Source organism: Pezoporus occidentalis, unplaced genomic scaffold (assembly GCF_034315485.1).
Source record: "Pezoporus occidentalis ecotype Australia unplaced genomic scaffold, CSIRO_AGI_Poc_V1 ctg145, whole genome shotgun sequence".
Lineage (NCBI taxonomy): Eukaryota > Metazoa > Chordata > Aves > Psittaciformes > Psittacidae > Pezoporus > Pezoporus occidentalis.
In genome coordinates, this window is record NW_026913263.1 from 438,299 (window position 1) to 465,239 (window position 26,941).

The 26,941-nt window shown below is 45.1% G+C and overlaps 1 protein-coding gene across 4 annotated transcripts in view; it reads right to left on the reverse strand.

Moving 5' to 3' along the window:
- The window catches only part of RAD54L2 (RAD54 like 2), a 45,829-nt gene that overhangs the window by 13,563 nt on the left and 5,325 nt on the right, over positions 1–26,941 (reverse strand). For 2 of the 4 annotated variants that reach the window (XM_062610180.1, XM_062610177.1), the window contains exons 2-8: positions 6,856–7,054; positions 5,363–5,502; positions 3,603–3,734; positions 2,605–2,837; positions 1,952–2,134; positions 1,543–1,676; positions 81–277 (exon numbers count right to left, since the gene is read on the reverse strand). In XM_062610180.1, the coding sequence (XP_062466164.1) occupies positions 81–277; positions 1,543–1,676; positions 1,952–2,134; positions 2,605–2,837; positions 3,603–3,734; positions 5,363–5,502; positions 6,856–7,054 (1,218 nt within the window). Of the gene's footprint in view, positions 1–80; positions 278–1,542; positions 1,677–1,951; positions 2,135–2,604; positions 2,838–3,602; positions 3,735–5,362; positions 5,503–6,855; positions 7,055–11,508; positions 11,617–18,009; positions 18,601–26,941 lie in introns of those variants that run through there. The other 2 variants (XM_062610179.1, XM_062610178.1) reach the window with 2 other exon arrangements.

Sequence of the window (26,941 nt, forward strand, 5' to 3'; positions counted from 1 at the left end):
GTTGTTTCCCTGTGCTGCCAGAGCTGACAGCTGGACAACAGGATCACACTCTTTATGTCTCTCAAGGACTGGCCTCCCACCTTTCAGAAGCTCTTGCTGCCGGTCTTCTTCATCCAAGTCAATAATGACAGGGCCAGCTTGTTTCTTTGTTTTCTTCTTCCTGCCGGTGGCAAAGGATTTCTTCAATGAGAGAAGACGGTACATCTCATATCCCATCAGCAGCACACCACCTTCTGTCACCCAGTCATTCACCACCTTTGCACGTGCAGCTGTTGTCCTGCAAAACAAACCAATCAGCAAAAGAAGCTGTAAGCATTCTCTCCAGTTTCAGTTTGAATCACTGGATTGGAGTCTGCCAGGAGAAAAAGAAACCTGTTCAATTAATTAAAGCACTTTCTCACATCAAACCAGACAGAGGAATACAATGAAGTTTCTTCAGGACACAATTTGGTAGAGAGGAAAAGAAAAGTTGTCTCTTACGTGCCACAGTAGCAGGTTGAGAATGACAAATCCTGACAGCAACTGAGCTGGAGAAGTTTGTCATGTACAAAAGCATATCAAACTTGAGAGCACCTTTTTAAAGAGCTGTTAAGGAGATGACCTCTGCAAAAAACATTTTCACTGACGTACATGGTTGTAATTGTCTAGTTGTTTATCCCACCTTGTCGTCTCTTCCAATGCTAGTGTCCCTCAATTATTCCTTCTCTGCCAGTCTGCTCAGAATTGGTTCAAATCAAGACACTGTCCTCACTCAATCCTCCCAGTGCACACCAGATCCTATCCAATAGTAAACATATGGTTGAAGTAGCATCAGCAGATTCAAAGTACAATTCCACCCAGAAGGTGAAGATCTCAGCAGATAAGTGTACGAACATATGTGATAAACTGAGAGTTCCTCCTTAGGATCACTACATTGTCCTGAGCCATGCAAGACAAATGACCAGAAAGGAAGCAGAGACCCATGAGCCAAGAATATACTTCAGACCAGGCTGTAACTGCAATCACTAATCTCTGCTTTCTGGACAAGGAGGCTTTGTATATAACTTGCCAGAATCCCTCAAGGACAATAGAATTCACAGAAAGTCACAGTGTCGGGTAGAGAAATCCCAGTGTGTGTGAAAAATCTCATGAAAAAACAACCCACATTTAAAATGAGAGACATGTGGTACAGGGAGCACATGCCTCAGGAATCCCAAGACTCTGACAGAACTAGCAGTGCACCACCAGAAACAAACCATAGCACTTCTGCACCTCTCTGCAGAAGCAGCTCTGTCTCTGGAACTGGGTTCCTGATCTCAGCATATATAGAAGAAGTGTGAGAAGGAAGTACAAGATATAAACACTGAATGAATGGCAGGTATTCTTTCCCAGGTACCAAAATCCTCCCTTCAAAGACAGTATCCACAACAAATGCAGAGTGGGAAAGAGCTGGGAGTCAACAGCACAGAATTAGCCCAAACTAAACAGTCTGCAACAGCAATACTTATAACAGTTCCATAAGATGCAATTCAAGGGCTCAAAAGGGCTTTTAGTGGCACCTACTTGTGTTCATCATTCAGGATGTGGACTTTGAAGGTGCGGGGCTGGACCTCTTTGGAGTTATAATCAGCAGGAAGATTTTCAGGTGCTGGGAGCCACATGTTGAATTCTGCTAGCCAGTTTTGGAGTGTATTCACCTGAAAAAAAGTTACCCATGGAAGGATTAAAAACCCAACTGAGGCACTCAGGATTTTAAGAGTAAAAATGAGAATAGGGAATGACACCCAGCTGTGCCCAGACAGGAGCAGACCACAGCATGCAAACTCAGGGACACAGGGGATGAAAGAGGGAGAAGAGCAGCAAGGGTGTGACAGAGCTTGTCATGAGATGGGACAAATAATTGATCTTCTCTATGCTAAGAAAGAAGTAGGGCAAAGAAGCCCCTCAGCCAGCCCTTCACATGGCTACTTACAGGTACAATGGCAAGAACAGTCTTTGCCTCTGTGTGCCGAAAAAGTACATCCAAGAAAGAGATGACCTGTATTGTCTTCCCCAGGCCCATGCTATGTGCTAAAATGCACCCAAACCCACTGCTGGTTTTAAATCTCTCCAAAGACTCAATCAAGTTGTCATACAGGAATCGGATCCCACCAATCTAGAGAGAAAAGTATAAAAGGTATTAGAATTGTGGGAGGAAAAAAAACAAGGTGGGTATGAATTTAGAGTGGTAAGCACATCAGGATTGCATAAACCATGAAGATATAAAGGGGATGTTTCAAGTTCACTACAGTACTCTAATCTAGGGAGAGCTCAGAAAACATTTTTAGATACTCATAAAACTTCCTGAGAATATAACAAAAAATCAAAATTCACCTGTAGCCAGAGAATCTGAATTGGGGTTGATTAGTTTGAGTACAAATATAACTCTATTTTTAAAGTATTCATCTAAATCTGCAAAGGTCTGATGATAACAATAGTCCTGGCCTTCCTTTAATTTGTCCTTACCATTTGCCTGTCCACAACAGCCACCACCACAACCGGAGTGGTCACAGAGCTCACCAAAGAAGTTCTGTTGAGATTACAATTACCTGAATTCATTGCATTTTCAAGACTATTAAAGCCTACCTGATGAGGTTTTACTGCATGTGCAAGCTGGGGAGCTAGGAAAATGTCCTCCTCGTTTGGTGGATGGTTGATATTGACAATGACTTGCCCCAGAGCATCTGACTGATTTAAGGCATCATTCACATGAGAGCCACTGCTCTCTTCACTGCCATCCTCCTCCCCTTCATTGCCAGAGTCACTGCTGTCCACAATTTGGAGGGCATCATCCTCTCCTGAACTCAGCTCAATCACTTCTGTAATGTAATCAAAACAGGAGAGAATAAGGGTAAAGGTTAACTTGCCATCAGGATTATCATGCTGCCAAGACAATAAAAAAAAATCGTATCAGGAAAATAAGGCTACCATCTTTCATAGTTCCACACTCGCCTAATGACCTCTTCTGAACAAGTAGGCACAACACAGGCACACATCAGGCCCCTCAGACCAGCATGTAAAAGCTTGAGTTTCCATGAGTTTCCCCATGTGTCTGAGAACGTTACCCTGAGCTGATCCAAACAGAACATGAGACAGTTTCTGTTAAGTCTCCTCCACATGTCTTCTTAATTCCCAAAACCAGACATGCATTTTATCTGTTGATATAATGTCTAAGGACCATCAAGGAAATCAGGCACTCTACCAGAGTGGCACAGAAGTGTCAGGTTAGATCCATACGGGACAAGGGACACAAAGACCACTTTCAGTTGCAGATCTGAATACTCTGATGCTTCTTTTATACACAGCAGATGATGCCACATCTCATACAAGCATTCTTCAGCAGAGCTCTGAGCAAAATTAAGTGCATTTATAAAGCAGAAATAAACACAAGTTTGCAAGAGTGCCTGACAGGCCATTTTATAAATGTCAAAGTCCAGAACTGGCCATTTATTTGGAAACCAATAGGCCTACAAAAATCTGCAGTGATTCACTGCTGGAGCATCTGATTAGATGAAAACAGGAGATCTGTGGCTAAATAAGCAGCACAGGGTGAGAAGAGCAGGCCAAGGCAATTGGTCACTTACCATCTTTAATGCTATTTTTTCCTTTAGCATCATCTTCACTGCCACTGCTGGTACTATCTAGGCAGATCACTTCCTCAGCCAGGACCTGAGGAGGGAGCTGGGTAGCCTCAGCTGTTCTGAAAACTATGTCCTCTACAAACATAAATTACAAACAATAAGTAATTCATAATAATGGGGAAGGAGACAAAACTGTTCAGAAACCAGACAGTATTTTCTTCCACTTTTGCTTCAATAACTTATCCCTGGAATTTTCCATAACAGACTCTCACTGTCTACAATACTGCTATGACTCAGCTTCCTGGGTCACAATCTCCTTCTTTCTCAATATGCCTAACAATAGCCCACTGCTGAAGGCACCCTCTCTACTGCATACCCTGGATAGGGTACACCAACCATGCAACGTGCTAAAGTCCCTTTTTTTTTGGGGGGGGGGGGGGGGGGGGGGGGTGTCTCAGGAGTAAAAGATGTTCTTCCTCCAGCAGAGAAAGTACCAATTGCTGAAGGGATGATAATGGCCCTTTGTTAGTAGGGACGCTGTAATAATTACATCCCACATATCATAAACAACTTTTGCTGATCAAGACCATTTGTTTGCATGTTTAAGTGCTGCCATGTGGGGAGAGACTAGCTAATGGGACCAAATAGCACTACTGCAGTGACTCAGCAAGCAACGACGTTTTCAAGGGCTGCAACCTACTCTGCAAGAGTTAAACTGTTTTAAGTAACTCTTATTCCTTCTCTCCTACTCGTAAAAATGTTTTGAACGCTTGCACTTGAGGAAGAATACACATTTTCTTCAGAGACAAAGTCAATTCAAGAACTCCTTACCCCCACCACAACTTCCAACTGCACTTCTCTGCCCTTTACACCAGTCTTAGAGGCTGTGCTATAAAATATAGCACTGAAATCACCGGCTCATAAGACAATGCAAGATGACATATCCACCAGAAGACAAGGGTGATGCTTAACCATTTATACTGCCTACTTCACTGCTTGCTGAAACATGCAAGAAAAGACAACGTTACACCATGAACATATGTGCACCCAGCCTATTATTCTACCATCCCTAGTACCAGATCTATGCATTATCAGATCATTCACAGCATAAGTATGACCTGGGTCAAGGTCACAGCAACTCTGTCAAGACCATTGGTTTAAGGTTCCACAGCAGTTGGAAAGGCACGAGAGACCTGTTCCAGCATCCTGCTTACATGCAATTAACTTGTCAAAATATCTTCAACAAAAGTTACCTTTCACCATACAGCCACAGCATCTTAATTCAGGAACACTTAATTCAACTACAGTGAACACTAACTACACTGAACATTACAACTTCTGAGTTACTACACTGAACCCACAAGTGGTTTGGAACTGCCCTTTCAAGAGTTTACACTTGAAAGTCCAAGTGCAGCATAGAGTTATAGAATGGTTTGGGTTGGAAGGGATCTTTAAAGGTCGCCTAGGCTGACTCCTCCTGCAATGAGCAGGGACATCTTCAACTAGATCAGGCTGCCCAGAGCCACATCCAGCCTGGCCCTGAATGTTTCCAGGGATGGGATATCTACCACTTCTCTAGGCAACCTGTGCCAGTATTTCATCACCCTCATCATTAAAAAGAAAAAAAACCCTTGTATCTAGCCTGAATCTACCTTCTTTTAGTTTAAAAACATTACCCTATGTCTTATCATGGACAAGCACAGCACTACCTTCTTCTTCTATCCCTATGAATCTTGCTTCAGGCGACATCTCCCACTACTTACCAGGAAGAAACTCAAGGGGTACGGTTGGTATAGTGGCTGGATAATCCTTCCGCTGCTGCTCTAGCCGTTTCCTTCTCTCCAACTCTTCCTGTTGGGCTGTTTTTGTCACAGCTTCCAGTTGGTCCTCACGCAACAGCTTTCTGAACACAGGAGCAGAAAACCGTGATTTAGTTACACTCAGTTTCTTCCAGAAACATGAATGGCTGTACTGCTGGCTCAAAAGATGATTGACAAGCTGAAGATAGTCTGTCAGCTACAAAGACTAGCAACATCATCTCCAAATTCTATAGACAAATTCTACAGCTATTTCAGGCCTGTGCTTCCCAACTATAGGTAACACTACTATTAGTCAAGGAAAAGACAAAAGTTTGACAGAAGCAAAATAATGAAAGAAGGAAAACTGGGAGTAGGTAAGAATATCCTTAAACTAGGTTATCACTGACAAGTTCGTCCACCTGAAAGGATGTTATTTATTGCTATGCAGTTTATAAAGAGAAAACGCACAAAGTCATGCAAAGAAGTTACAAAAGGCATCAATTCACTCACAAAAAAGTCATCGCCCCGATTCTCCCCTTACAGACTATTTTCAGGAACTAGGAATTCTAATGGCTTTAGCAATTGTTTCAAAGGATGCTTGCAAACCATCTTAATTTTACAGGTAATTCTCATTACTTCCAAAAGTTGCTCCCCTCTTCAGTTTCACACGTGCTGCCTAGAAATGAAGGTTCTTTTGCCAGAGGAGGGGTGCAGTAGAAGGAGTGCTAAAATGCAGCTCCCTGAAACTAACCTTTAAATCCACCCAACCCACTTTCCAAGGCCTAGTCAATGCTCATTTCTTTGGCTGTAAGAAAATCAACCTGCACAAGGTTAAGTATGAACCAAAGACCACCAGGGCATTACATACAGGGCAAAAGAGCTACTTGCTGCCACAGGAGTTCCTGCTCCATTGTGACTTCTTTAAGCATTTTAGATCCCCTTGAACAGAATTTCAAAGGGAATTACCACTTCACAACCTGTCCCAGGATATATGTGGTGACTTATGCAATCAATTACTGCCTTATAAAATCCAGGTGAAATTGATTTCCAACATTTCAGTCACAGCATCCTGCCAACAATTAACCAAGATAGTAGAGAGGAGGACTATATTTTAGGCTATTTGCAATAGGATCCTCATCAGCAAATATCTGAAACTGGATATTTACTTAATGGTGGTGCTGTTTTTCAACTGCATGTTTTAAAAGCCAGCCACAAATACACCATTTTTGCAATATATATTCCATATCCAAATATTCACTCTTCTGAAATACCAAACAAGTCTGCACCCACACGCAGCACTCTAGTCTGAGAACATACTACTCCCACTAGTGAAATCCTAAGGTTTTGGAAAAGAAAAGCCATCTGGTTTTCCAGCAGTGGAAGCAAAGTCCAGAGATTTTGTTTTTACCCAAAGGGCTATAATAGGACCCTAGTTCCTTCTATTATCCTCTGTCTACCTTATGTTCCTCCGCATGTGAGACGGTTTCTGAGCCCTCTTCTTTTTGGTGTCCTCAGAGGCCAGGCTCTTGTGCTGGTTCTGCAAGTGTCTCTCTGCCCGCTCACTCTGAGATGAGGTAGTTGAAGTAGAGCGCTGCCATTCTCCATCCTCTGTGTGTTCAACATGGTCACTGCTGAACACAGCTTCCTGGGGTTGGTCTGAAAAGACAAAGAGGTAATAACATGAGAACAATTTTGCCAGGCTGGCTTTTACCTGAGCGTTTGTCAGTATTTGAGCTGAATGGAAACCAACAATCCCTACTCACACTCATTTGCAAGCATGTTTCTCTCAAGGTGCAAACTGGGGTTTGTCTCCGACAGCCAGTCAAGTTTCACAGTGAAGGGTCTGCTCCCAGTGAAAGCCAAGACTAACACACAACCCAAAAGCATCCCGACAAGAAAACAAGGCAAAATTATTTCAGTCCATGCAGAGCACTTGCTGCCCCAAAGGTCTGTTTTCCTACAGGGGCCTGATGAGCTCTGATGAAAACAACTCCAATCTCTTTCTTTGTTACACATCATTCAAGAGAGGTGGAAATTTCCATTTATATGACACCTGTAATCACCTTCCAAGTTAACAGGACATACCATGCAAGAGGTTATGTCGCTCAAACACTGGGCCATGGCTTAGCAGCCCACTCTGTGGTTTTATCACCAGGCTTCACTCATGAGTTAAATGGTAACATCTAGCAAGCTTTTTTAAAACCAAAAAGTAAGTGGCAATACCCTTTCCGCATTATAAATCACACACATTCCTTTTTATCTGCATTCTACTGTTTTCAGACTTCCATTAATGGCTGATTTCAGTCTTAAGCACTATGTGAAATGACACCTTGTTCTATGTGACATTTTGCTCTTCAACAGGCTGGCAGTGACCAAACTGATACTTGCAGAACACAGAAAGAAGATGTTTCTTATCAAAAGCTTCCCTTGAAGTAAACTGGTTTTGACAAGCATTAGAATAGCTTCTTCAGAGCATCTTGTCCCCTTGCGTCAGGCAAAGAGAGACCCTGACCCTCATCTCATAACCAGCTTTCTTGCTTATACAGTGTATCCGTGCTAATGACTGAACTGGACTGACACTTAGAATTATGAAGGAAAGACAACTTTAGTGCAGAAGAATGTAGCAGATGAAATAATACAGAACCCACAAAATTCACATTGTGACTCTGGGATGTGGAGGCAAAGAGCTGAGAGCTTAAACGAAGGATGCTTCAGTATAGCACATTCCACATACAGGCATCTCTACAGCTGCCATGTTAATGTGCCTATTAAATTAACCTTACCACTAGTATCACCTCTTAAAATCGAGATGACAAGAACTAGATCCACACCTCAGTCAAAAGTACCAATTTTGCAAGCTTCCTCTCCAGACATGCCACCAGACCTGCCCCAGCATTTACTCACAGTCTATCAGAATTTCTTTAGAACTTCAGGGCTCATCCCACCATGGATCAGTACCAGCAGAGCAGCTCAAACATTTCTGCAAACATCAGCCCCAGCAAGTCCTACATATACTGGAAAAACAGGTATCCACAACTTATGGGATGGAACAGATCTCAGGATGAATGCAAGAAAGAATTACGCTGCATGTGAAGCTAAAGGCAAAAGGGTTTGCTGCTACAACCATGATAGTTCTGCTGCCACAGCCAAGGTCTTGGAGCCCTGTCCTCCCACCACGCCTTCTTAAACTTCCAAGCTCAGATAGGACACATCACATTCACTTCCAGAGAGAGAACTGTGCTGGGAATAAACCCAGTTTCCCAGGCTTCCCAGACAAGAGCTCTGCTATTCGAGCTATGGACAAGTTTCAGTCACACTACCTGCAATTCTTGGGCACTGTTTCCTTCCCCCAGGCCCTCTCGACTCCTGCTTATATAACTAGATCAAAAGACTGGATGAAATAGGGCAAAGGGAAGCAGGGAGGCTGCACACGTGACCACACGCTCTGGGATGAGTCATTAAACCGGAGACAAACACTGCCATGGTTACACTGCTGCCATCTCACCCCGGGCCCAGGGGACCTTGACAAGGCATCGGAGAGCACAAAGTCATGCTTGTTTGGAAGAGGAAGCACTTTTCTCCCCACACCCCAGCAATTATCCACGTCACCTCCTTTGGCAGTGACTCTGCCACCCGTTCCGCCATGACGGGAAAGGGTGCCTTCGGGATGGGGGTGATGCTAACAAAACCCAACGGCTCAGCAGCCTAAAAGTGAGGCCATTACAAGTCTCCTCTCTATGTTTTCCTATTTGTCCAATTCCTATGTAGATCATTCCACCTCTGCATTTTACCTTTTCTTTCCTCTTAATCATATGTTATGCAAGCTCTGGTGAAACCTTTGCACAGCTGGATCAGACAGGGTCTTTTTTAAATATCACTTATGTGACCAGGAGCCTGAAGCCCAAAATCTGATGATAAATTGGGTCCTGCACTGAGTACAAGCTCTCAACTGCCACAGCCATGTCTGCTCAGGCTGGTGTTTGTCCTGTCAATACAAGTTCTGAGGTGAGGAACACAACCTGTACCTCAGCCCACATTCCTGACACATACACATCTAGACAGTGAGATCTCTTCCAAACTAGTGACAGAGCCGAATGCCACACTGATTGAGGTGCAGCAATCAGCACAGAGGACAGCCCGCTTCCTGAGGCTGGGCTCATCCTTGCCACTATAATGAATAAAGCCACTTTCAACAAAGCTTAGTAACACAGTGATAAAATCACACGTTTAACCATGCAAGAGCTCCCACCACACCTGTGACACAAGCTGGCAGTGCCTAACTGGAATGGTTTGGTTGATGTTTTGTACTAAACTCCTGATTGTGTACACAGCCTGTGAACAGCGAGGCTCCCTGCTGCAGCCGTGTGGCTGAGCTCCAGCACGGTGAGCTCCACGCTGTGTAACTGGGACCCACACTGGGACAGGAACACAACAGGAAGCAATAAATACATACACAAAAACCTATTTTGTACAAGACAAAGTTGCAGTTGGGTTGGAGTGAGTGTGGGAACAGCCTCGTTGAACAGGTCCCATCAGGTAATCAATGGAATAATACCTGCCCCAATTTTGCCAAGACTAAATCTGCAAGAGAAATGCAATTATGGTTTTGTAACAGGAGCTCAACACGTTACTCTGACATGGCTATACAAGTAGCTTTTTACACAATACACAAACTCATCAATTCATCAGCCATGTTTGCATGTTGACAACTGCCTGATCATGCTCATGCTGTTAGTGTACTCTAGGAAGATGCAAGCAGTTACCCACACTGCTTGAATGACAAAAGCATTGCCACCACCCAGCACAGCCTTGCACAGGGAGATCAGCCACATATGCCCAAGCACAGCTGGGTGAAAGAGTGGCCCAAATCTGCTCAGCAGGAAACAGCCATGGGTCAGTTGTGGTGGCCGATGAGGATGTAAACCCATCCATGCTTACACACTGTGGGCACTGAGAATCAGCTGCAACGCAAACAACTGCTGGGTTCACACCAGCTCTGTTGCATGTTTTGCACTGTGCTCATCAGAAGAGGTACCAGATCTACAAGGAGGGTTTCCTGAGGGCAGTGGTGATAACAGCAATGCAGACAGTAAGCTTCAAGAAGCTTATACAGGTGGGTTACAGCTCTCCATTTGAGAGGTCCCCAAGCAGCTCCCACTGTGCAGGTCCTGGGTTAGACACTGCACACACCCAGGCACTCTATCCTGCAAGGCATCCTGAATGCCAAGAGGGGCACAACTATTCTATCATGCACTTTAAAAGTTTATATGTGCCTGCACTATCAAAACCCAACAGACGTGATTGCAGTACGGTTCTGGTTTGTGCTGCAGACCAGGGGTTGCCAGTTTTCTTTGCTCAATAAGCAGCAGCAACCACCACCCCCAGCTGTACATACAAGCAGGGGGAGGTGTTTGGCTTCTCGACCAACACTTGTGTATTACGCTTTAGAAGTCTCTGTAAGGAATAGAGTCGTGACTGCTCTCATTCTGCTCTGCTTTTGATGCTCCCTATGTGGTGTGACTGCTGGAGCTGCCCCTAAACACTGCACACAGGTGTGACTCATGATGCCTGACAGAGCTAATGATTTGTCCCACAGTTGGGCACTTTCTATTGCATCCACACTTATAAAACTCACCTCATCACCTCCTTGCAGAATACTCTCAAACTTCCCTTAAAACAGCATGGGAAGCAGCCTGGAGAATATTCTCTAGCACGTTCGATTCAGCAATGAATTGCTCTTGACACACACAGCCTTTGCTCTGTGAAGGGACACGGCTTGCTGTGAAGTGTCATGAAGCAGCAGGTATGTTTATTTGAGGTGTGAGATTTCTTTAACTAACACAGTCGCCTGACACCAAGGTGTGTGAGAAACGGTGTTATAGTTGCATCCAGTCTCCAGACTCTAAGGCAAGCCTTGGTAAGTCCATGTGTTTGTGCACACGCAAGTGGACATCCACAGCTCAGCTCTAGAAACAGTCCAGCACTCCTAGAGGTATAGAAATTGCCATTCAGGGTAAGGCCTGAAGGTCCCCTACCTGAGGCTGTTACTCAAGAAGGTCCAAGAGACCCCTCATTGGACAAAACACTGTGTAAGATGATTACTTCCTTACCTCTCAGTTACTAGCTAGCTAATGTGGCTAGCTAGGAAGTACACCATCCTCCTGGGAGGCCAACTTCTCTGCTAGAGTAACATCAGCATCTCCAGGGAAGGCACACCACTGAAAAGCAGACACTTGTTTATTTCTAAAATCATTTCACTATGGAAACTCAGGGTACTGAACAGCACTATTTGGCTGAGCCTTTGGGAATTATTTCCTATCCTAAGGACAGAGGTGTGTACACCTGGTGAGGAAGGTAGCTGCACAAAGAGCAGCGGGAGTTAATTCTTACTTTGGGAGCCGTCTTTTGTACTGCACAATGAGCAAGGAGCAGTTAAATATTATTGCAGGCGTTCTGGGAACTTCCATGCACTTTGTGGGCAAAGGCTTGTCAGAGACTAGCTAGTACTAGCTGGTACTACTGCAGCCGGTCCTGAGCTGTCAAAGCAAGAATGGGAGGAGCAGTGAGGGACGGCACAAGCAAGACTAATTGCACAGCTCCAGCTGCAACACTCGCAGCCACTGACACACTGAACTACAACTGTGCCAAAGGCTAGAGAAGGAAATCTGCAGAGCAAGCCTGACTGCAAAGGCACTGGCAGGATGGAAGATGTTCTCTGGGGTTATGTGATGCTTTCCCAGTGCACTGGGCACTGGAGAGGTGTGTAGCTGATGCCACAGTTCAACTGTACGTGACACCTGAGGAACAGCAGTTCTCTGACTGTGGCACAGCAATCATCTCAGAGGCTGGCAAGAGCCAGAGTGCGCTGGTTCATCCTGTATTCAGCTGTGGAATATAGAATATTCTGAAAATAGTTAATCTTTCTCTGTATGCAACGGGTGCATGGAAGTCACGCAAGAAGGGAGGAGGGGTGTCTGCACAGAGCACCCTCTCACAAAGGCAGCATTGACACTCCACGGCCGGAGGCAGGAAATTGCTTGCGAAACCTCTCAAGGACAGTGTAGGCAAAAGCAAGGGGGAAGCTCAGACTCCCTCCTCCTACCTGTTGTAACATCCAGGAGAGCCACAAAACCCCCTCCCAGGGCTTGACACACATCAACACCTGGTTCCTTCCTCCAGAAGCACCAGGAAAGCCAGCCGCAGTGGGGATGGAGGGGAACACAGCCCCTCAGGGGACCCAGGGCCATGGCCACCCCTGCAGCCACTATCAGGGCAGCTAATTAGCAACAAGACTCTGTTCTCCTCAGAAAATAATGGGGCTCTCAGTCTGGGAGGGCAGGACGCTCCTCCCGGCCACGGCTGTTCAACAAAGCACTAATTATGTAAGCTTTACATAACCCGGCACGGCCACCCTGTGCCCGTGCAGCAGCACCCTGCGCCGGACACCTCTTGGCCCTCTCCAGCTGCCTGCTCACTGCCGGCACGAGAGCTGGCAAAGAGCAGGGATCGGCCTTCTGTCTGCACCCGTGGTTTCCTGCACGTGTGGGGTACCCCTGCGCTCACCGGGGTGCCCCTCAGGGATGCCCTCTCCGTGCTGCACCCTGGCAGCCCCGAGCCCCACTCGACTCCAGCGAAACACAGCCCACCGATCAGAGGAACGCCTGATGTCCACCACTGCTCTCACCCCAGCTCTGCGCTGGCTGCAGCGGTTGGTGTCCTGCTGAGTCACAGCCACAGTACTGCGAGACACAAAGGCATCCTTTGGGCTGAGTCTGCCTAGCCCCTGAGCTTGCCTGCTCCCAGGAGAAGCTTCCCTTGCCTGTCAAGCAGCACATACATCAGCTCTAATGTCTTCATCCCCGTTGCTGATTTATCTAGGAGTTAAACACCTCAGGACTTTTGCTCAGACTTGTCACTGTAACCAGACACAGAGACTGTCATATTGGTATAACAAATAGCACTGCTTGAAGTCTGAGTAACACATTTTTCATTTCTCTAGGTACCTGTAAAGCGATCAGCAGCTGAGGGTTCAAGACACCTACATGGAATATGCAGACTGCTGGTGAGAGATGGCAGGCTGCCTCCATCCCCAGTCCAGGACCACAGGATGGAGGGGAGAGATGTGAAATGAGCTCTGAAGAAAACACCACCAGCACAGGCTCTGTGGGCCAGAGCGCAGGGAGGGAGCCAGACCAGGAACACACAAAAGCCAAACCCATGTCCAGACTCCTTCTTGGGCAGGAGCTAAGCCCCAGTCGATGGAAAACTTTAAAAGATAAATTACAAGGCAGCACTGCCCTTCTTTTCTCCCTTCAGAGGTCTTTCAGCATATCAGTTACTGATGAGGTTATGCTGCAGAACAAAACTCCTTTCCTGGCCTGAAGGAATACTTCAGGAACAAAAGGCAGCAGAATTGAAGGGCAGGAGCAAGGGAGATACCACCCAAAAACCAAAGGGAAAGGAAGCAGCCAAGAAGTGCTGAGAGGCAAACTGGAACACCAGAGAGCCAACTTTGGTGACAGACAATATATCTCCTAACCCTGGGATTATGCAAGCAGAACCGGGCCCCAAATACCCAAGAGATCTTGTTCTGGCGGGGCCTCAGCACTGCGGACACTGAGACCCGGGTTACATAAACCCCAAAGAGCACTTATATAACGGCTGTATGGCACAGGCTGGCAGCCACCGGCACCCCATGACACCACAGCCCCTGCACAAGCCCGGCAGGTTGTCCCCCCTCTCACCGGCACCACCAGGAGGAGAGGTGGTTGGTTACTCCAGAGCACCGGGCAACCTCCTGCCCGTTCCCACCTCTGATATGCTCAAAAGTGGGCTGTGAAGTTTAAAATTGGGCATTTCCATAGTGCTCTGAGATGGCCAGAACTGGAGAAAGGTGACACACTGCTCCCTGGCATCCCTCTTCTATGCACGTAACCAAAATCACTTCTCTTAATAACCTCAAACCTAAAATGTAAACTGCCTCCTTCTCAGGAGCCTCCCCTCTCGCACGCAGGCACTGTGGGCATTAGTCAAGACAAGGAAACAAAGCCAGGAAACACAAGGAGTGAAGCAGGGATGGGTTACATTTGTCCTCTAGCCGGGGGTGTGCGAGAGCAACTGAGTTACATAAAACTACTGCACCGGAGTCAGGAAGTGTTCCAGGCTCGAGTGCTGGGAAGTTCTGAACAAGCTGTGCACAGGAGGGAGCTGAAACCTCCCCTTTGTGGCTATCCCAGTTAACTAGTAACCCAGAATATAGCTGTCAGCCAGGTTACAAAAATTACCGCAGGGATCTAAGCCACCAGTAATCAGATTTAACTACCAGATCTTCCTTGTTTTCACAAGAGTTCAAAACTTTACAAGAAAAATCAAATGAAAAACTGCTCTATTCTATTAAGGTGGGTAAGTATTGATTTAGGTAAGAGATAAATTTCCCCTCCCAACTTCAGAAAATAGATGCATACGGGGGCTTGACTGTTCCCAGCACAGTGAATCCAGCTGGCTGCAACCGTGACTCTTCTAGGGATAAATTTCAGGGACTAAGAAAAGAGGACGAGTAGGGGAGCAAGCATTCTGCATTATGCAATGATTACATAAGCATTAGTTTACACTAGGTAGCTGGGAGTTGTGTATTAGCTTTATACCAGAACACCCTCAGAGCAATGAGAAATAATAAAGAAGGGATTATTGCTGCCACACGCTTCCAAGGCCACCAAAATGGCAAACAAACAACAAGCACAATCTGAGCTTTAATCTCTGCTTTAAGCCCTCACCATAGCTTTGTTCAGGACCTGTTAACAGCATGGGGTGGGGGACATGAGACAACGGATACTCCTGATTTAAAAGACCAGCATGGGAAATAAACCCAGCATAAAGTACCCTTCAGCATCCCTGTGCTCCTTTGTTGGTGCTCATCATGGCAATGATACCAGAGGAAAGATTTCAAAAGTATAATACCTGGCATTTGCACTTCAGTGTCAAAGGAGTTCACAAGCACGACCCAGTCATTACAATAACCTGTGGCACACTCTCCTGTCCATCTTGCAGAGGAGGAAACTAAAGCAGACAAATCAGGCAGGCATCAGTGCTAACTCCCAAGCTGCTGGCTCCCTGTCCTATGCTCTGACCAACAGGATCTCTTTCCTCTCCTTAAATATAATTTCTCACTTGGAAAAACAAAACATAGTTGTGGATGTTTTTAGAACTGTAACACAGCACAGAACTTCAGCTGCATTCCCTTTCTTCTGCTTCAGTCTCTAAAGTCATTTCAGAGGAATTTGTAAGGACTCTGTTTAATTAGGGAGGCATCACTTGGGTAAAAAATGCAAATTGTTGAGCTTGAGCCTGTGTGCCACCACATTCCACTGGCACTTCTCCCATCAGCTGCAGCCAGAAAAGTGACCCAGAGCACTAGAGAAAGCTAATGAGACCAGGATGAAAGACCATCACTCAAAGAACAACCTGTTTCTAGTTTTCCTTTTCAAAATATTGGTACTGCTTCATGCGCTGCTAAAGGAGTTTGACAAAGGGCTGCAAAGTCGTTCATGGCACTCAGACGCACACAAATTGAAGCCACAATGTCACAAAGACAGCCCCAGCCAAAGCATGTGACACCCCAAAAACTAAATACGTTGCAGCCTGAAAAAATACCAAACAAATAAACAAAGCAAGCACTGGTGCCTTCATAAGGCTGCTAAAATTACAACTACTTCTACAGTCAAAACAGAAGCATATCTGTAGAGGGGGAAGAGACAGGGCTCTTATTTAAAGACATTTTTCTTGCAGGGCAACAGGTGATGTACTGCAACAAACCCTGATGTACTAGGTGGTGGGTGCTACCAAAAAAAACAACTAAAATCCTCTCTAACTTCCCAAAACCACTTCTAAAATAACAAACTGATAGCAAAGCACTGCATATACAAGTGCTTGCTACTTTGAAGACCCCAAAGAAGAGTTCAGGCACCTGGAGTGAGAAAAAGCCACATAAACCACTGGAAAAGAAGCGCTGAGCCATGGTTGAAGCACAAGGGCAAAGAACACGGTGTGTCAATTCTGCCCCTGACTCACTCTTGTGACCTTGTGCAGTTTTATCAAGCTCTCTGGGGACAAAAGGCAATGGAGAAGTGGGATGGAGACCCTCCTGGATCTACTACTCAGAGCACAGCCACATTAGACTGGCTACCTCAAACAGAGGTACTTCTCCCACTGGTAGAACAGCCTGTGATAAACCTTGCTCTAGACTTTATGGCTTGACAAGCAGTGCTGTACAAGGAGTTCATCTGCATTCTTGCTCTCTTAGGTTTGTACAACTGACCCCAAAATAACCTTAGACAGAAATTTTTAGAAGGTCTCTAACCTTGCATTCTTCCTTCAACAATGACCTACAGTCTCATTTCCAAAACCATCTTTCCCTCCCGTCTTCTCTTTTTCATACCTATTATCTAGACTGAGTTACATAAGCCACTTGTATCACCCAGATTCCTCATTTATCCAAACTCATTTTGTATCGTAATTCCTTTCTCAGTTCACACACTCACAGAATTAGCTGCTTTGTCCTACCACCACAACCACAGAAAACAGAAAGAAAGAAAAGATGGAGGGTTTTTTGCTAGAATCCACTCCCTTCAACAAATACTCCATGGCTTATTTCCATCAAAACTCCTCATGAAGACCACGCTGCACTGGACTCCTGCAATAAACTGGAAACCCTGAGCTGGAGCTCCTGGGGACTAGTTGTGACCTATTAAGTTCATAGCATGAACTTTGGAGGTATTTCTCACGTGAACAAGGTGGAAGAAGCTTGGCAGCCCCAAGTACCTGACCTCAAAGTAACAAGTTATATTACAGATTCAGAAAGTTCTTTAAATCTGAACAAAGTTTTTTCTCCAGCACACAGCATCCTCCCGCCAGCAAGCAAACTAAACAGCAGCCAGCCCAAAACTGTAAACTCATGGCAGGGTTTCACCAGCATCTTCTATTTGATAGAGGGGGGAAAAAAAGACCCAGGTAGTTCTTAGTTTGTTAGGCACTAACTAGGGGATCTGGAGCAAGCACCAACAGCTCTGCCTGCTGCCTGGTCAGCAAGTCACCCTACATGTCACCACCAAAAGCTCTTGAAACTCTTATAAAGTAGGATGTTAGGGGAAAGCATACATAAAAAGTTGAAGGGGTTGGGGGAGAGGACATCAGATATAAAAATCAGACTGATACAACACATTGATATTAATAACTGCCTCCCCTCTTGCTAAAAATTACTCTTGCAGCGTTAAAATATGACAGCGGCAGAAACAATAACAGCCAGACTCAGAATGTCACATCAAAGTCTTCAGAATTAAAAGCACAAAGAGAAAGCAAGCTTCCTTCTCATATCCCCTTCATCAAACCAGCAAGCACTGCAAGACTTGGAAAACTTAACCATTTCCAGCCCTGCCTGGTAGGTAGTAAATTGAAACAGAAGAGTCTGGGCTCCTGAGGCACTTTGTTAGCCTCTGAGTAGGGTGCTCCCCAGCACAGGGGCAAGTAAATGAATGGTCTGTAACAGGAAAGCAAGAGGCAAAAGAAAACAGGGAAGGGAGGAAATCAACCCACAAAAAGAGCAACCTGTGTCCTACCTGGAAACTGCTGAGACTCATCCAAGAGTAACATGCTGCTCAGTGCACCGAGGCAAGACCTCTGCCCCAGCACTCGTTCAATGAGGCTGCACACTCTCAGCCTTCTGCTATTCTTGTCTCAGGGTCTTCAGGACCAAAGTTTCCAGTCACTCCTGAGAACTCCTTATCTCTGCCCACAGCCCAGCGAACACTAAATCCACTCCCACTGGCTGTTCAGTCCGCAAGCGGGAAATGCCTCCTGATAAAACAGTCCAGGGTACGGGCAGCGAAACCTGCACTTAAGGTTTCTGAAAATAACTTTGGTAAATAGCTCCCAGTGCTTGAATCCACCCAGGCGGTGTGACGGGAATCAGTACGCACATATCCTCCTGCACCCAGCCGAGACGGTCCGGGTCACTTATATAACTGCTTAAATATGCCTCGTGTTCAGCCTAAATCAAAATTGTGACTATCTCCTCCCCTGCCTGGGGAGTCAAACAACACAGTCCGGCCCCAGGTAGCTGCTGCTCCACTGGGGACAGGCGCCTGGAGCTGCACTGCCCGCCCGGTTTGGCTTCGGAACGCGTTCCCGATCAGCCACAGCAACCTCGGTTATGCCCGGGAGAGGAGTTTTGGAAGAGAACAGAAGAGCAGGGAGGCTGGGCGGGTGTGTACGGGGGAGGTCTCTCCTCGGGAGCAACAGATCGGATCCCATTCACTCAGCCCTGATCCAGTTCAACTAGTGGCAGAGACCGAGACTGGGAATAAAATAAAAATCCTTACATAACCGTCAGGCTCCGACGGGGCCCCGCGCAAGGGGAATCCCAACAGACAACAGCACCTTCAGAGCGGGGACATTACCCTGCTCCCAGGTTTCACAGCGCAAAAGGAAAAGAGATGGGGAGTGAGTTTAAGAGGAAGTACAGCCCTTTTGGCTTTGAGAACAGCTGTGGTATCTGTGATTTTATCAGTATTTGCCTGCTAACTTCCAAGAAACCTAGACAACCGAGACTGAAACCGGAGCGATGCGATGCAAGCCGGCAACCTGTTTGCACAGCAACAGGCGAAAGAGCAGCCCGTTCTCTTTGTTAAATCAGCAGCTTGTACAGCACTGCTAGTCTGCAGAAGGCTCCTACTGCAGCAAATGGACTACGAATGAGATTCCTCTGGTTTTAGGAAACAACCTGCCTGAATGTGTGGAGTGCAAGTTAACCTAAGCAAGCCTTCCTCCACATTGTCCATCTGCACCAGAAGGACAGATACAGCAGAGAACAAGTACAGGAGAGATAAGAACTTTAAAGCTGTGGTTGAACCCTTAAAGGCTAACCATCACACTTAACCTTCTTCAGTGCTACAGTCTTCTTCCATGCCTGATTCCCCTCACAGGCATACCCAATGTCAGTAACAAAGAGCAAACCTGGGCTGATAGACACGTAATGAATTCCATTCACTGCTAGCAAGCATTTGTCCACATAATGAAGTCAGCTTTTTGCTTGAAACAACTGCCAAATGGAAGTCAGGAAAACCAGGATGGGCTCAAAAAGCCCGAGGCAAGCCTGAAGAGCCCTAGCTCTGATCTGCAGGACTCCAGGGTAACCAGCAGCACTCACAACAGTACAGGTTGATTTAAAGGTCTGCAAACGCAGCTGAGGCAGAGCTGCGTCACCCTTTGTGTGACTCCAGCCATTTTTATTAGACCTTTCATTCAAGAGGGTGGTAGGATGCAGGGAATGCTTGTTACCATCAAAATATCCTTCATGGTACTGTGAAACAACTCTGAAACAAACCAAAGGTGCTATATTCATCATTAGAGCCATATAAATCTTACCAAAGGAAAGATGAACTGTATTAAAATTAAGAGGCTTGGTAAGAAGACAGCCTTTCACCTATGTCACAGATTCAGATAGCCTGGCTGGTACACAAAAACATACACTGTTTATCAAGGGGGAAGAGGGACAAATATATTAAGTACATAGCTGAGGATCTTGCAAGCAGACCTTATAAGGACTTTGTAGGGTTGGCATAAATAACCAAACATAACCTCAGCATCTGACCTAACAGATTTGTGAAACTGAGAAGTAAGATTTAAAGACAGTCTTTGTGTAAATACAACTGGGTACTTTCCCAGGCATGCTGTGCTGGTTTTGGCTGGGATAGAGTTAATTTTCTTCATAGGAGCTACGATGAGATCTGGTTTGGATTTGTGCTGGAAACAGTGTTGATAATTCAGGGATGTTTTAGTTACTGCTGAGCAGTGCTTACAGAGCATCAAAGCCTTTACTGCTCCTCATCCCACCAGCGAAGAGGCTGGGGGCGCACAAGGAAATGGGAGGGGATACAGCTGACCCCAACTGACCCAAGGGATATCCCACACCCTATATAGATCCCATGATGATATAGGACATCATGCTCAGCATATAAAACTGGGAGTAGAAGAAGGAAGCAGGGAACGTTGGGAGTGATGCCATTTGTCTTCCCAAAGTCATCGTTACATGAATGGAGCCCTGCTTTCCTGGGGATGGCTGAACACCTGCTTGGCCATGGGAAGTGGTGAATGAATTCTTTATTTTGCTTTACCTCTTAAACTGTCTTTATCTCAACCCACAAGTTTTCTCACATTTACTCTTCCGATTCTCTCCCCCATCCCATCAGGGGGGAGTGAATGAGTGAGCGACTGCGTGGGGCTCAGCTGCCTGCTGGGGTTAAAACACAACACATGCTTATTACAGCAATCAAGCACAAGGAAAAGAGAAGTTCAATACACTGGGGGAAACAGGTGGCTTATACCTGCACACAGCAATAAAAAGGGAATTCCCTTCTTCATCTCAGGGTGCAAACCAGAAAGGAATTTCTCTAGCACTTTTCTACTCAAAACAGCCTACTGGTGAGGCCAGCACTGTTAGCCATGATAAATATGTATCTACACAGCCAAGAATTAAATCTGCCAGAAACAGTCAGTTTATAAAATTATCTCCTCATGGAAGGTAATCTTGATACAGATAAGCCCATTTACTGAATAGCTTTTCTGTGAGGCCAGCCTTGCTGGTAAGGAAGAATGTTCTCCCTCCCCTACATGGGCTGAAATCTTACCTAGCTGTCATGCCTCACCTACCTCATGCTCAAACCATCAGCTCTCTGCAATTGCATGACTATGCTATACATCAGAAGAGGCTTCTCAAGAAACTGCTGTCACTTGAGAGGTTCCCTTGCAACAACATGTGAGATTTCCTTGTTAAGGAAAAAAAAAGTCACTAGAAAGTTTGTATTTTCATAGAATATCAAGACAAAGGCCCTTTAGAACATGGTTTTATTCAACTGACAAGTCTTTTCACCAGCAGTGTCAGCATCCCCGAGCACTGCAAATTCTTAGTGGTTAAAACTTGCACCTAAATCTGCTTACACACACAAGAAGCTCAACTGTAAAGTTTTTCAGGACACTAGCTCCTCTGTAGAGCAGAGACCATTGGAGATGGGCAAGAGAGGAATCACCTAAACTCAGTTCAACTAAAAAGGTTCAACAAAACATTACAAAACCCATCACAAGTTACTCTCCTTCCCCATCCTCTCCAGTTGGAGTAGCTCCTTCGTGTCCCCATGCCTGTTCTTCACTTTGAACCTGGTTCTCTCAACCCACTGCCAAGCAACTCCAGGACTGCTCAACATTAACCCAAGTCATTCCCTTCCCTCCAACGACCACCCTGTGTGCTCTTCACCTTCACTGCCGCCCTGCAGAACAGAAGAGACATTCCCTGCATATCTCTGACCGCTCCATGCTGGCTGTGTGCTCCCTTCCCCACACTACAGCTTTCTCACAGGCATGCTCCACATCCAGTGGCTGCTTCTACACACTCCACTGATCTCCAACAAGTAGAGAAGCTGCTGCAAACCTGACTTGTTTGTAAGTTATTAAATACAAACTAGGCTTGACAGCCAAATTTCACTCTGATCATCAGCTGCTAGTAGCATGCACAAACACCGTGAAGGCCACTTTCCCTGTCCTGTCTTCCATGTTGTTTTAGCAACATGGAAAACACACAAGAATATCAGGTTTGAGGTGGATATGGTTTAAGGTGATGTTCATCAACCTGAAACAGTTCAGCTGGAATCAAACTTGAAGTCTACAATATTATCTGTTGGAAACAGAGTATTGCTGGGCTTTAAGAATCATTTGCTTTTTAAACAAACACTGCACTGTAAATAAAACCTCTTTGGGTAAGATCTAAACCAACCATAGAAAAACAGAGGAGTCTTTCAATTGGCTTTAGTGAGTTTTGAACTGAAATATAAGGCATAAAATCTATCAATCTGTTTTTTTTCTCATCTGATTTGTATTCATATAAACCTTGGTACCACACTTTAAATCACAATGGAGAGTGGGGTGGTGGTGGTGGCGGTGTACCACACAAAATACAGACAGTGACAAAATGAAGTGCCTTCTGCAAATACTTTTCACTCTGTCACTGCGGCAAAACACTGCTTCACACTTCAGTCCCAGGTTTTCAAAGGTTGTTTAAATGCACTGAAGAAAACAAGATGTACTGTTTTAAGTGGAAGGATTTATAGCATAGATATTTATCATCATCTTAAGCTAAATCCACTGAGTTACAATCCCAGTTACATTCAAGAAGCCGATTACCATCTCTTCCTGTAACTCACTACATTACTGCGGCTGAAGATGACACAAGGTATTTGTGCACCACAGAAGAGTGATTTTTTATAACTCTAATTTCATTTCAGTTTTCATTTAAGTGCAAATTTGACATAAATCACACACAAAAGTGCCATTTTTAAATTGCTTCTAATAGTTCAAGTAATTAAATATTTTACATAGATGAAGATTACCTACAGATGTTTTAATTGCAAAATTTGTTTTGACAGAGATTTAAACAGCAAGTTTTTGCTCACCCCAAAAGATTTTCTCTTGCAGCTTTCTCCTGTCTCATTCCTATTTGCGTATTTGCAAGTGAAAATAATGTCTTCCAACTCCTACTTAGAATTTTTTTGGGACTGAGTCAGTGAACTGCATGTTGAAGAAAATGTGAACAAGACCTTTTCAACATCTGTCGTACAAACTACTGTTATTAAAATAAATGGGTCTTGCATCAAAAAACTTTGAGCCAAACCATGAGCCAGACACTTCTGAAAGTTCACTGTTGCTGTTTTCTATAAAGCCTAAGCAGGAAACTGAAAGCCAATAACAAATAAAGCCAAGAACAGTAATATGATATAATGTGATGTTGTATTTTAAAATCCTAAGAATAGTTCTAAATTAAAACAGTTTCCCCTTCTTCCAAACTTGCTGCTGCTTCTTGGCTGTAAATATTACACCTGTACAACATACACATTTTAGTTAACCAGTCATTAAAACCAGCACAATACCAGATAAATGAAGGAAAAATAAAAATAGGGACCCCTGGCATAACTGCAACTCAAATGCAAAACAGGGAAGAGTTTCACTTAGTACATTTGAAAATAAGAGGGGCGCTACCTAAATTGTAAAGCAGAGGATTTTTGCTTTGGCTTCATCACATTCATCGGGTGACCTTGGCAAAATCGCTTTGCCACTTCTTACCTGTCCTAGAGGGAAAATACCACCTTACAAATTGGCTACTTAATTTCCTTGTGATTTCATCATGGTTGCAGAAGTGGCACATGATGGAGTACGGTATCTATGAGAGGTGACTCGGAGTGGTACAATGCTTGCTATTGAAAACGTACATAGGGAAAAAGGTACCAAACATGACAGAGAAGTAAGTGCAACTGTTCTTCCTTACAGATTCTCTGGCTGCTTTGGGAAAAGAGAAAAGCACAATCCCCATATCCTGTAAAGCCTATGAGAAAAGCAGGAAGAAACAAGACACTTCTCTCCACTGAAGACTTGGAAGAATTCTTTGTTAATAACTAATAGCTAATAACTGCTTACTCATTGACCCTGCTACCCATGACCCCATTCTAGTCTCACATTTGTGGCAGCTTTAAGAGAGCCTGTAGCTACAGGTAAAAGAAAAAAAACAATTGAAAAAATCCATGTCCATATATATATATATTATATATATACAATGCAAAGCCACGAAAGTGGGCTGTTCTTGAACCACACAGAAGGATGTCTATTTTGTACTCCAGGATATGCAATATACCAAAGGGAAGGAGGAAGAAAAGAGGGGGGAGGAAAAGCGTGGCTAGTTACACCAGCACATCATTTGAGGAGATGAGGCAGTTCCTGTGCCCAGCCAGTAGGCCTGAAGGAAGCAGAGCTCTGGCGTCATCACCTCCTTTTAAAGAAGTAAAGCAAGTCATTACTCCAGGTTATATAACATGGAGACTATGCCAGACTTTGTGCCACCCTCTCAGAAAGGAAGCCGCTGTCAGAAAGCCTGGGAGGCGGGCAGAGGAGTCACCACCGTTCTCATTCGGAGCTTCCCCCTGCTTAGGATAAGCAGAGGACAAGGGGACAGAGCCCGCACTTTCAGGCAGAGGAGGCAGATGGTGAAAGGCTCAGCGACTGACCTGCAGCATCGTCAGTCTGTAACTCCCTGCAAAGGGGGCTGGGGGACAGCGCTGTCAGGATCTCATCCTTCCTTCCCACCGAAGCTGTCAAGCCACACCTCACCCTGCTGAGAATAACCTAGAATAACCTAGTTCACAGGGTTAGTTAAAATGCTGGAGTCAGTCAGTAAAACCCCACAAAGCCCAGGCACCACTCCTCCATACTCCTCTCCATGCCTGTTACCTGCCCCTATTCCTCCCTGATTTGTGGGCAAACAGCCTGTAGACAAGGGAACTCCACCTCTGTCACCCTCCAGCGACCCAAAGTGCCCCAGTCAAGCAAAATGCCCCCAAAGGCAACATGCAGCTTTGGGTTTGGCACAAAGGGAGCTGACAAAGTACACAGTACTGGCTGTTCCCAGCAAAGCACCCACGAGGACTTTTTATTTTAATGTCACCCTTTAGCGAGTCCAATAAATCCACTTTCAAGGGAGCTGGCTGCTGGGTGCCTACCACAGGTTCTGCATGGCCATTAGCAGCTCCTGTACAACGTGCTGGGTACACAGACACTTGCTAGCTGGGCAGGCCCAAAGCTAGCACACAGAAACACCATTCCTTGTGAAAGACAGGCTGTACTACAGGGAAACTGACAGAGTTAAAATACCCAGCCTTCTGTAATAAAGCAAAGTTCCCAGAGAAACCAGTGGGGCTGTTGCCTAAACGGGAGGCAAACCTTCTTCCCTGCAATTTCAGTGTAACCTTTCTGCATTATTCAGTAAGGAGGACTGCTAAAATTGCACGCGCTAGTATCCAGCCTCTTCTCACCTCTGATACTAACTATATCTTTCCTATTTATTCGGCTGGACTGTGGAAACATTGAAGACAGCCAGCTGGGAATTTTCTGAGTCTTGAGAAAACAACAGAAATGTCCAATGCAGGATTTGCAGAGGTGGAGAGTGTATGCTTAACAGATGGAAAGCAACTTCGGAGATGCTCTTACCCCTTTTGGAGATTGAGAAAACAATAAAACCCCCTCAATTTCTTAGTTATAGCAATGCATCCAGTATCTGCAGCTGGACTCATGTTTGCTGAGTTACCCACAATCAGCTGACTTGATGTTGAGCCCCAGAGTTTGATAAAGCATATTTAAACACTCTGATCCATAAGGATCACCTGCTAAGGTAATGCAGCTTCCCATAACAATCTGATAAAGTTTAAACACATGACAATAGGCAGGATATTAATTCACAAGTAAGTTTTCACATGTAGCAATTACTTTTGTATCTGATATCAACATGACATCACCTGGCATGCAATTATTGGCAGTCTATGAAAAGCCACTACAAGCATTAAAATCTGCCTAGTTGTTTAAGCATAGCAAAGTGCACAGTGGTACACAGAAGTTCAGGTTTGGCTTCCCAGGCTTACAAAGGTTAGGGTCTTTGTGAAGCCAACAAACTGTTGAGAAGAGGCTTGTTTCCCCCAGGATTTGCCCTTTAGCTTCCTTGGAAATAGTACTGGTGGACTCTAGAGGGAGCTGCATCCAGCCACAAGTAACTAAAATAAAGGAGTCAAGATAAGAAAGTCCACCAAGAAGGAAAAAATGGAAAGATGTCAATCACCACGCTTCCTTCCCCCCCTAGAAATCCACTTTTCCACTCTGCAAACATTAACTTGAAGGTTAAATTATAGGATTAGCACTTACTGGCACCCATCACTCTGCCATCCGTACACACAGAACACAGCCGAGCTTAAAGAAGCAACCCTCATGGCCACCCTCAGTGCTTTTCTGGGTTTAGGGAAGTAATGACTTTTGTTTCTTTCCACACTTTTTTCTCCGACTCATCCACTTTCATCAACAAAAGCCTCCTCTGCACTCCAAGCTTACCCCAAGAGGCCTGCACCTTCCCTTAGTGCCTGCCACCAGCCTCCAGTTAAACAAGGGCAAGAGATGAAAGCATGTTATCACCAGTCTGAAGCAGAAAACAAGCAGCAGTCAAGCCCACTATACCCATGTAATGCAGCAGATGGAGACATTAAAGGGTTCCTCAAGGAGCAGCTATAGTGCCAGAGGCTGCCTGGACCTTGGGCTGCCCACCTACCCTCAATAACCACCCAAAGACACAGTTGTGAAAAGCTACTTTTGAAAAGGAACTGAGATTAAAGAAACAAGTACGTATTTGCTCCTCCTCTTCTTGAGGGATGCATTTCATTTTCTACTACATAAGGAGGAAAACTTAAAATCAGTGTTTCCCAAGAGAAAACGTGCATCCTGATCAAAACCAGAAGGCAAAAAGATTTCAGGTTGCCAGGGCTAATCTCCATCTACCAATACAAGAAGGACAGCCCAATTGAAGTAAAAAGTGCAAGTGAACTACTTTCTAACAGCAGTTCCCCAGGTTTTATCTTCTTTTTTCCTCCAACATTATGGGTATTCCTAAATTTGGATATAAAATGATATAGAACA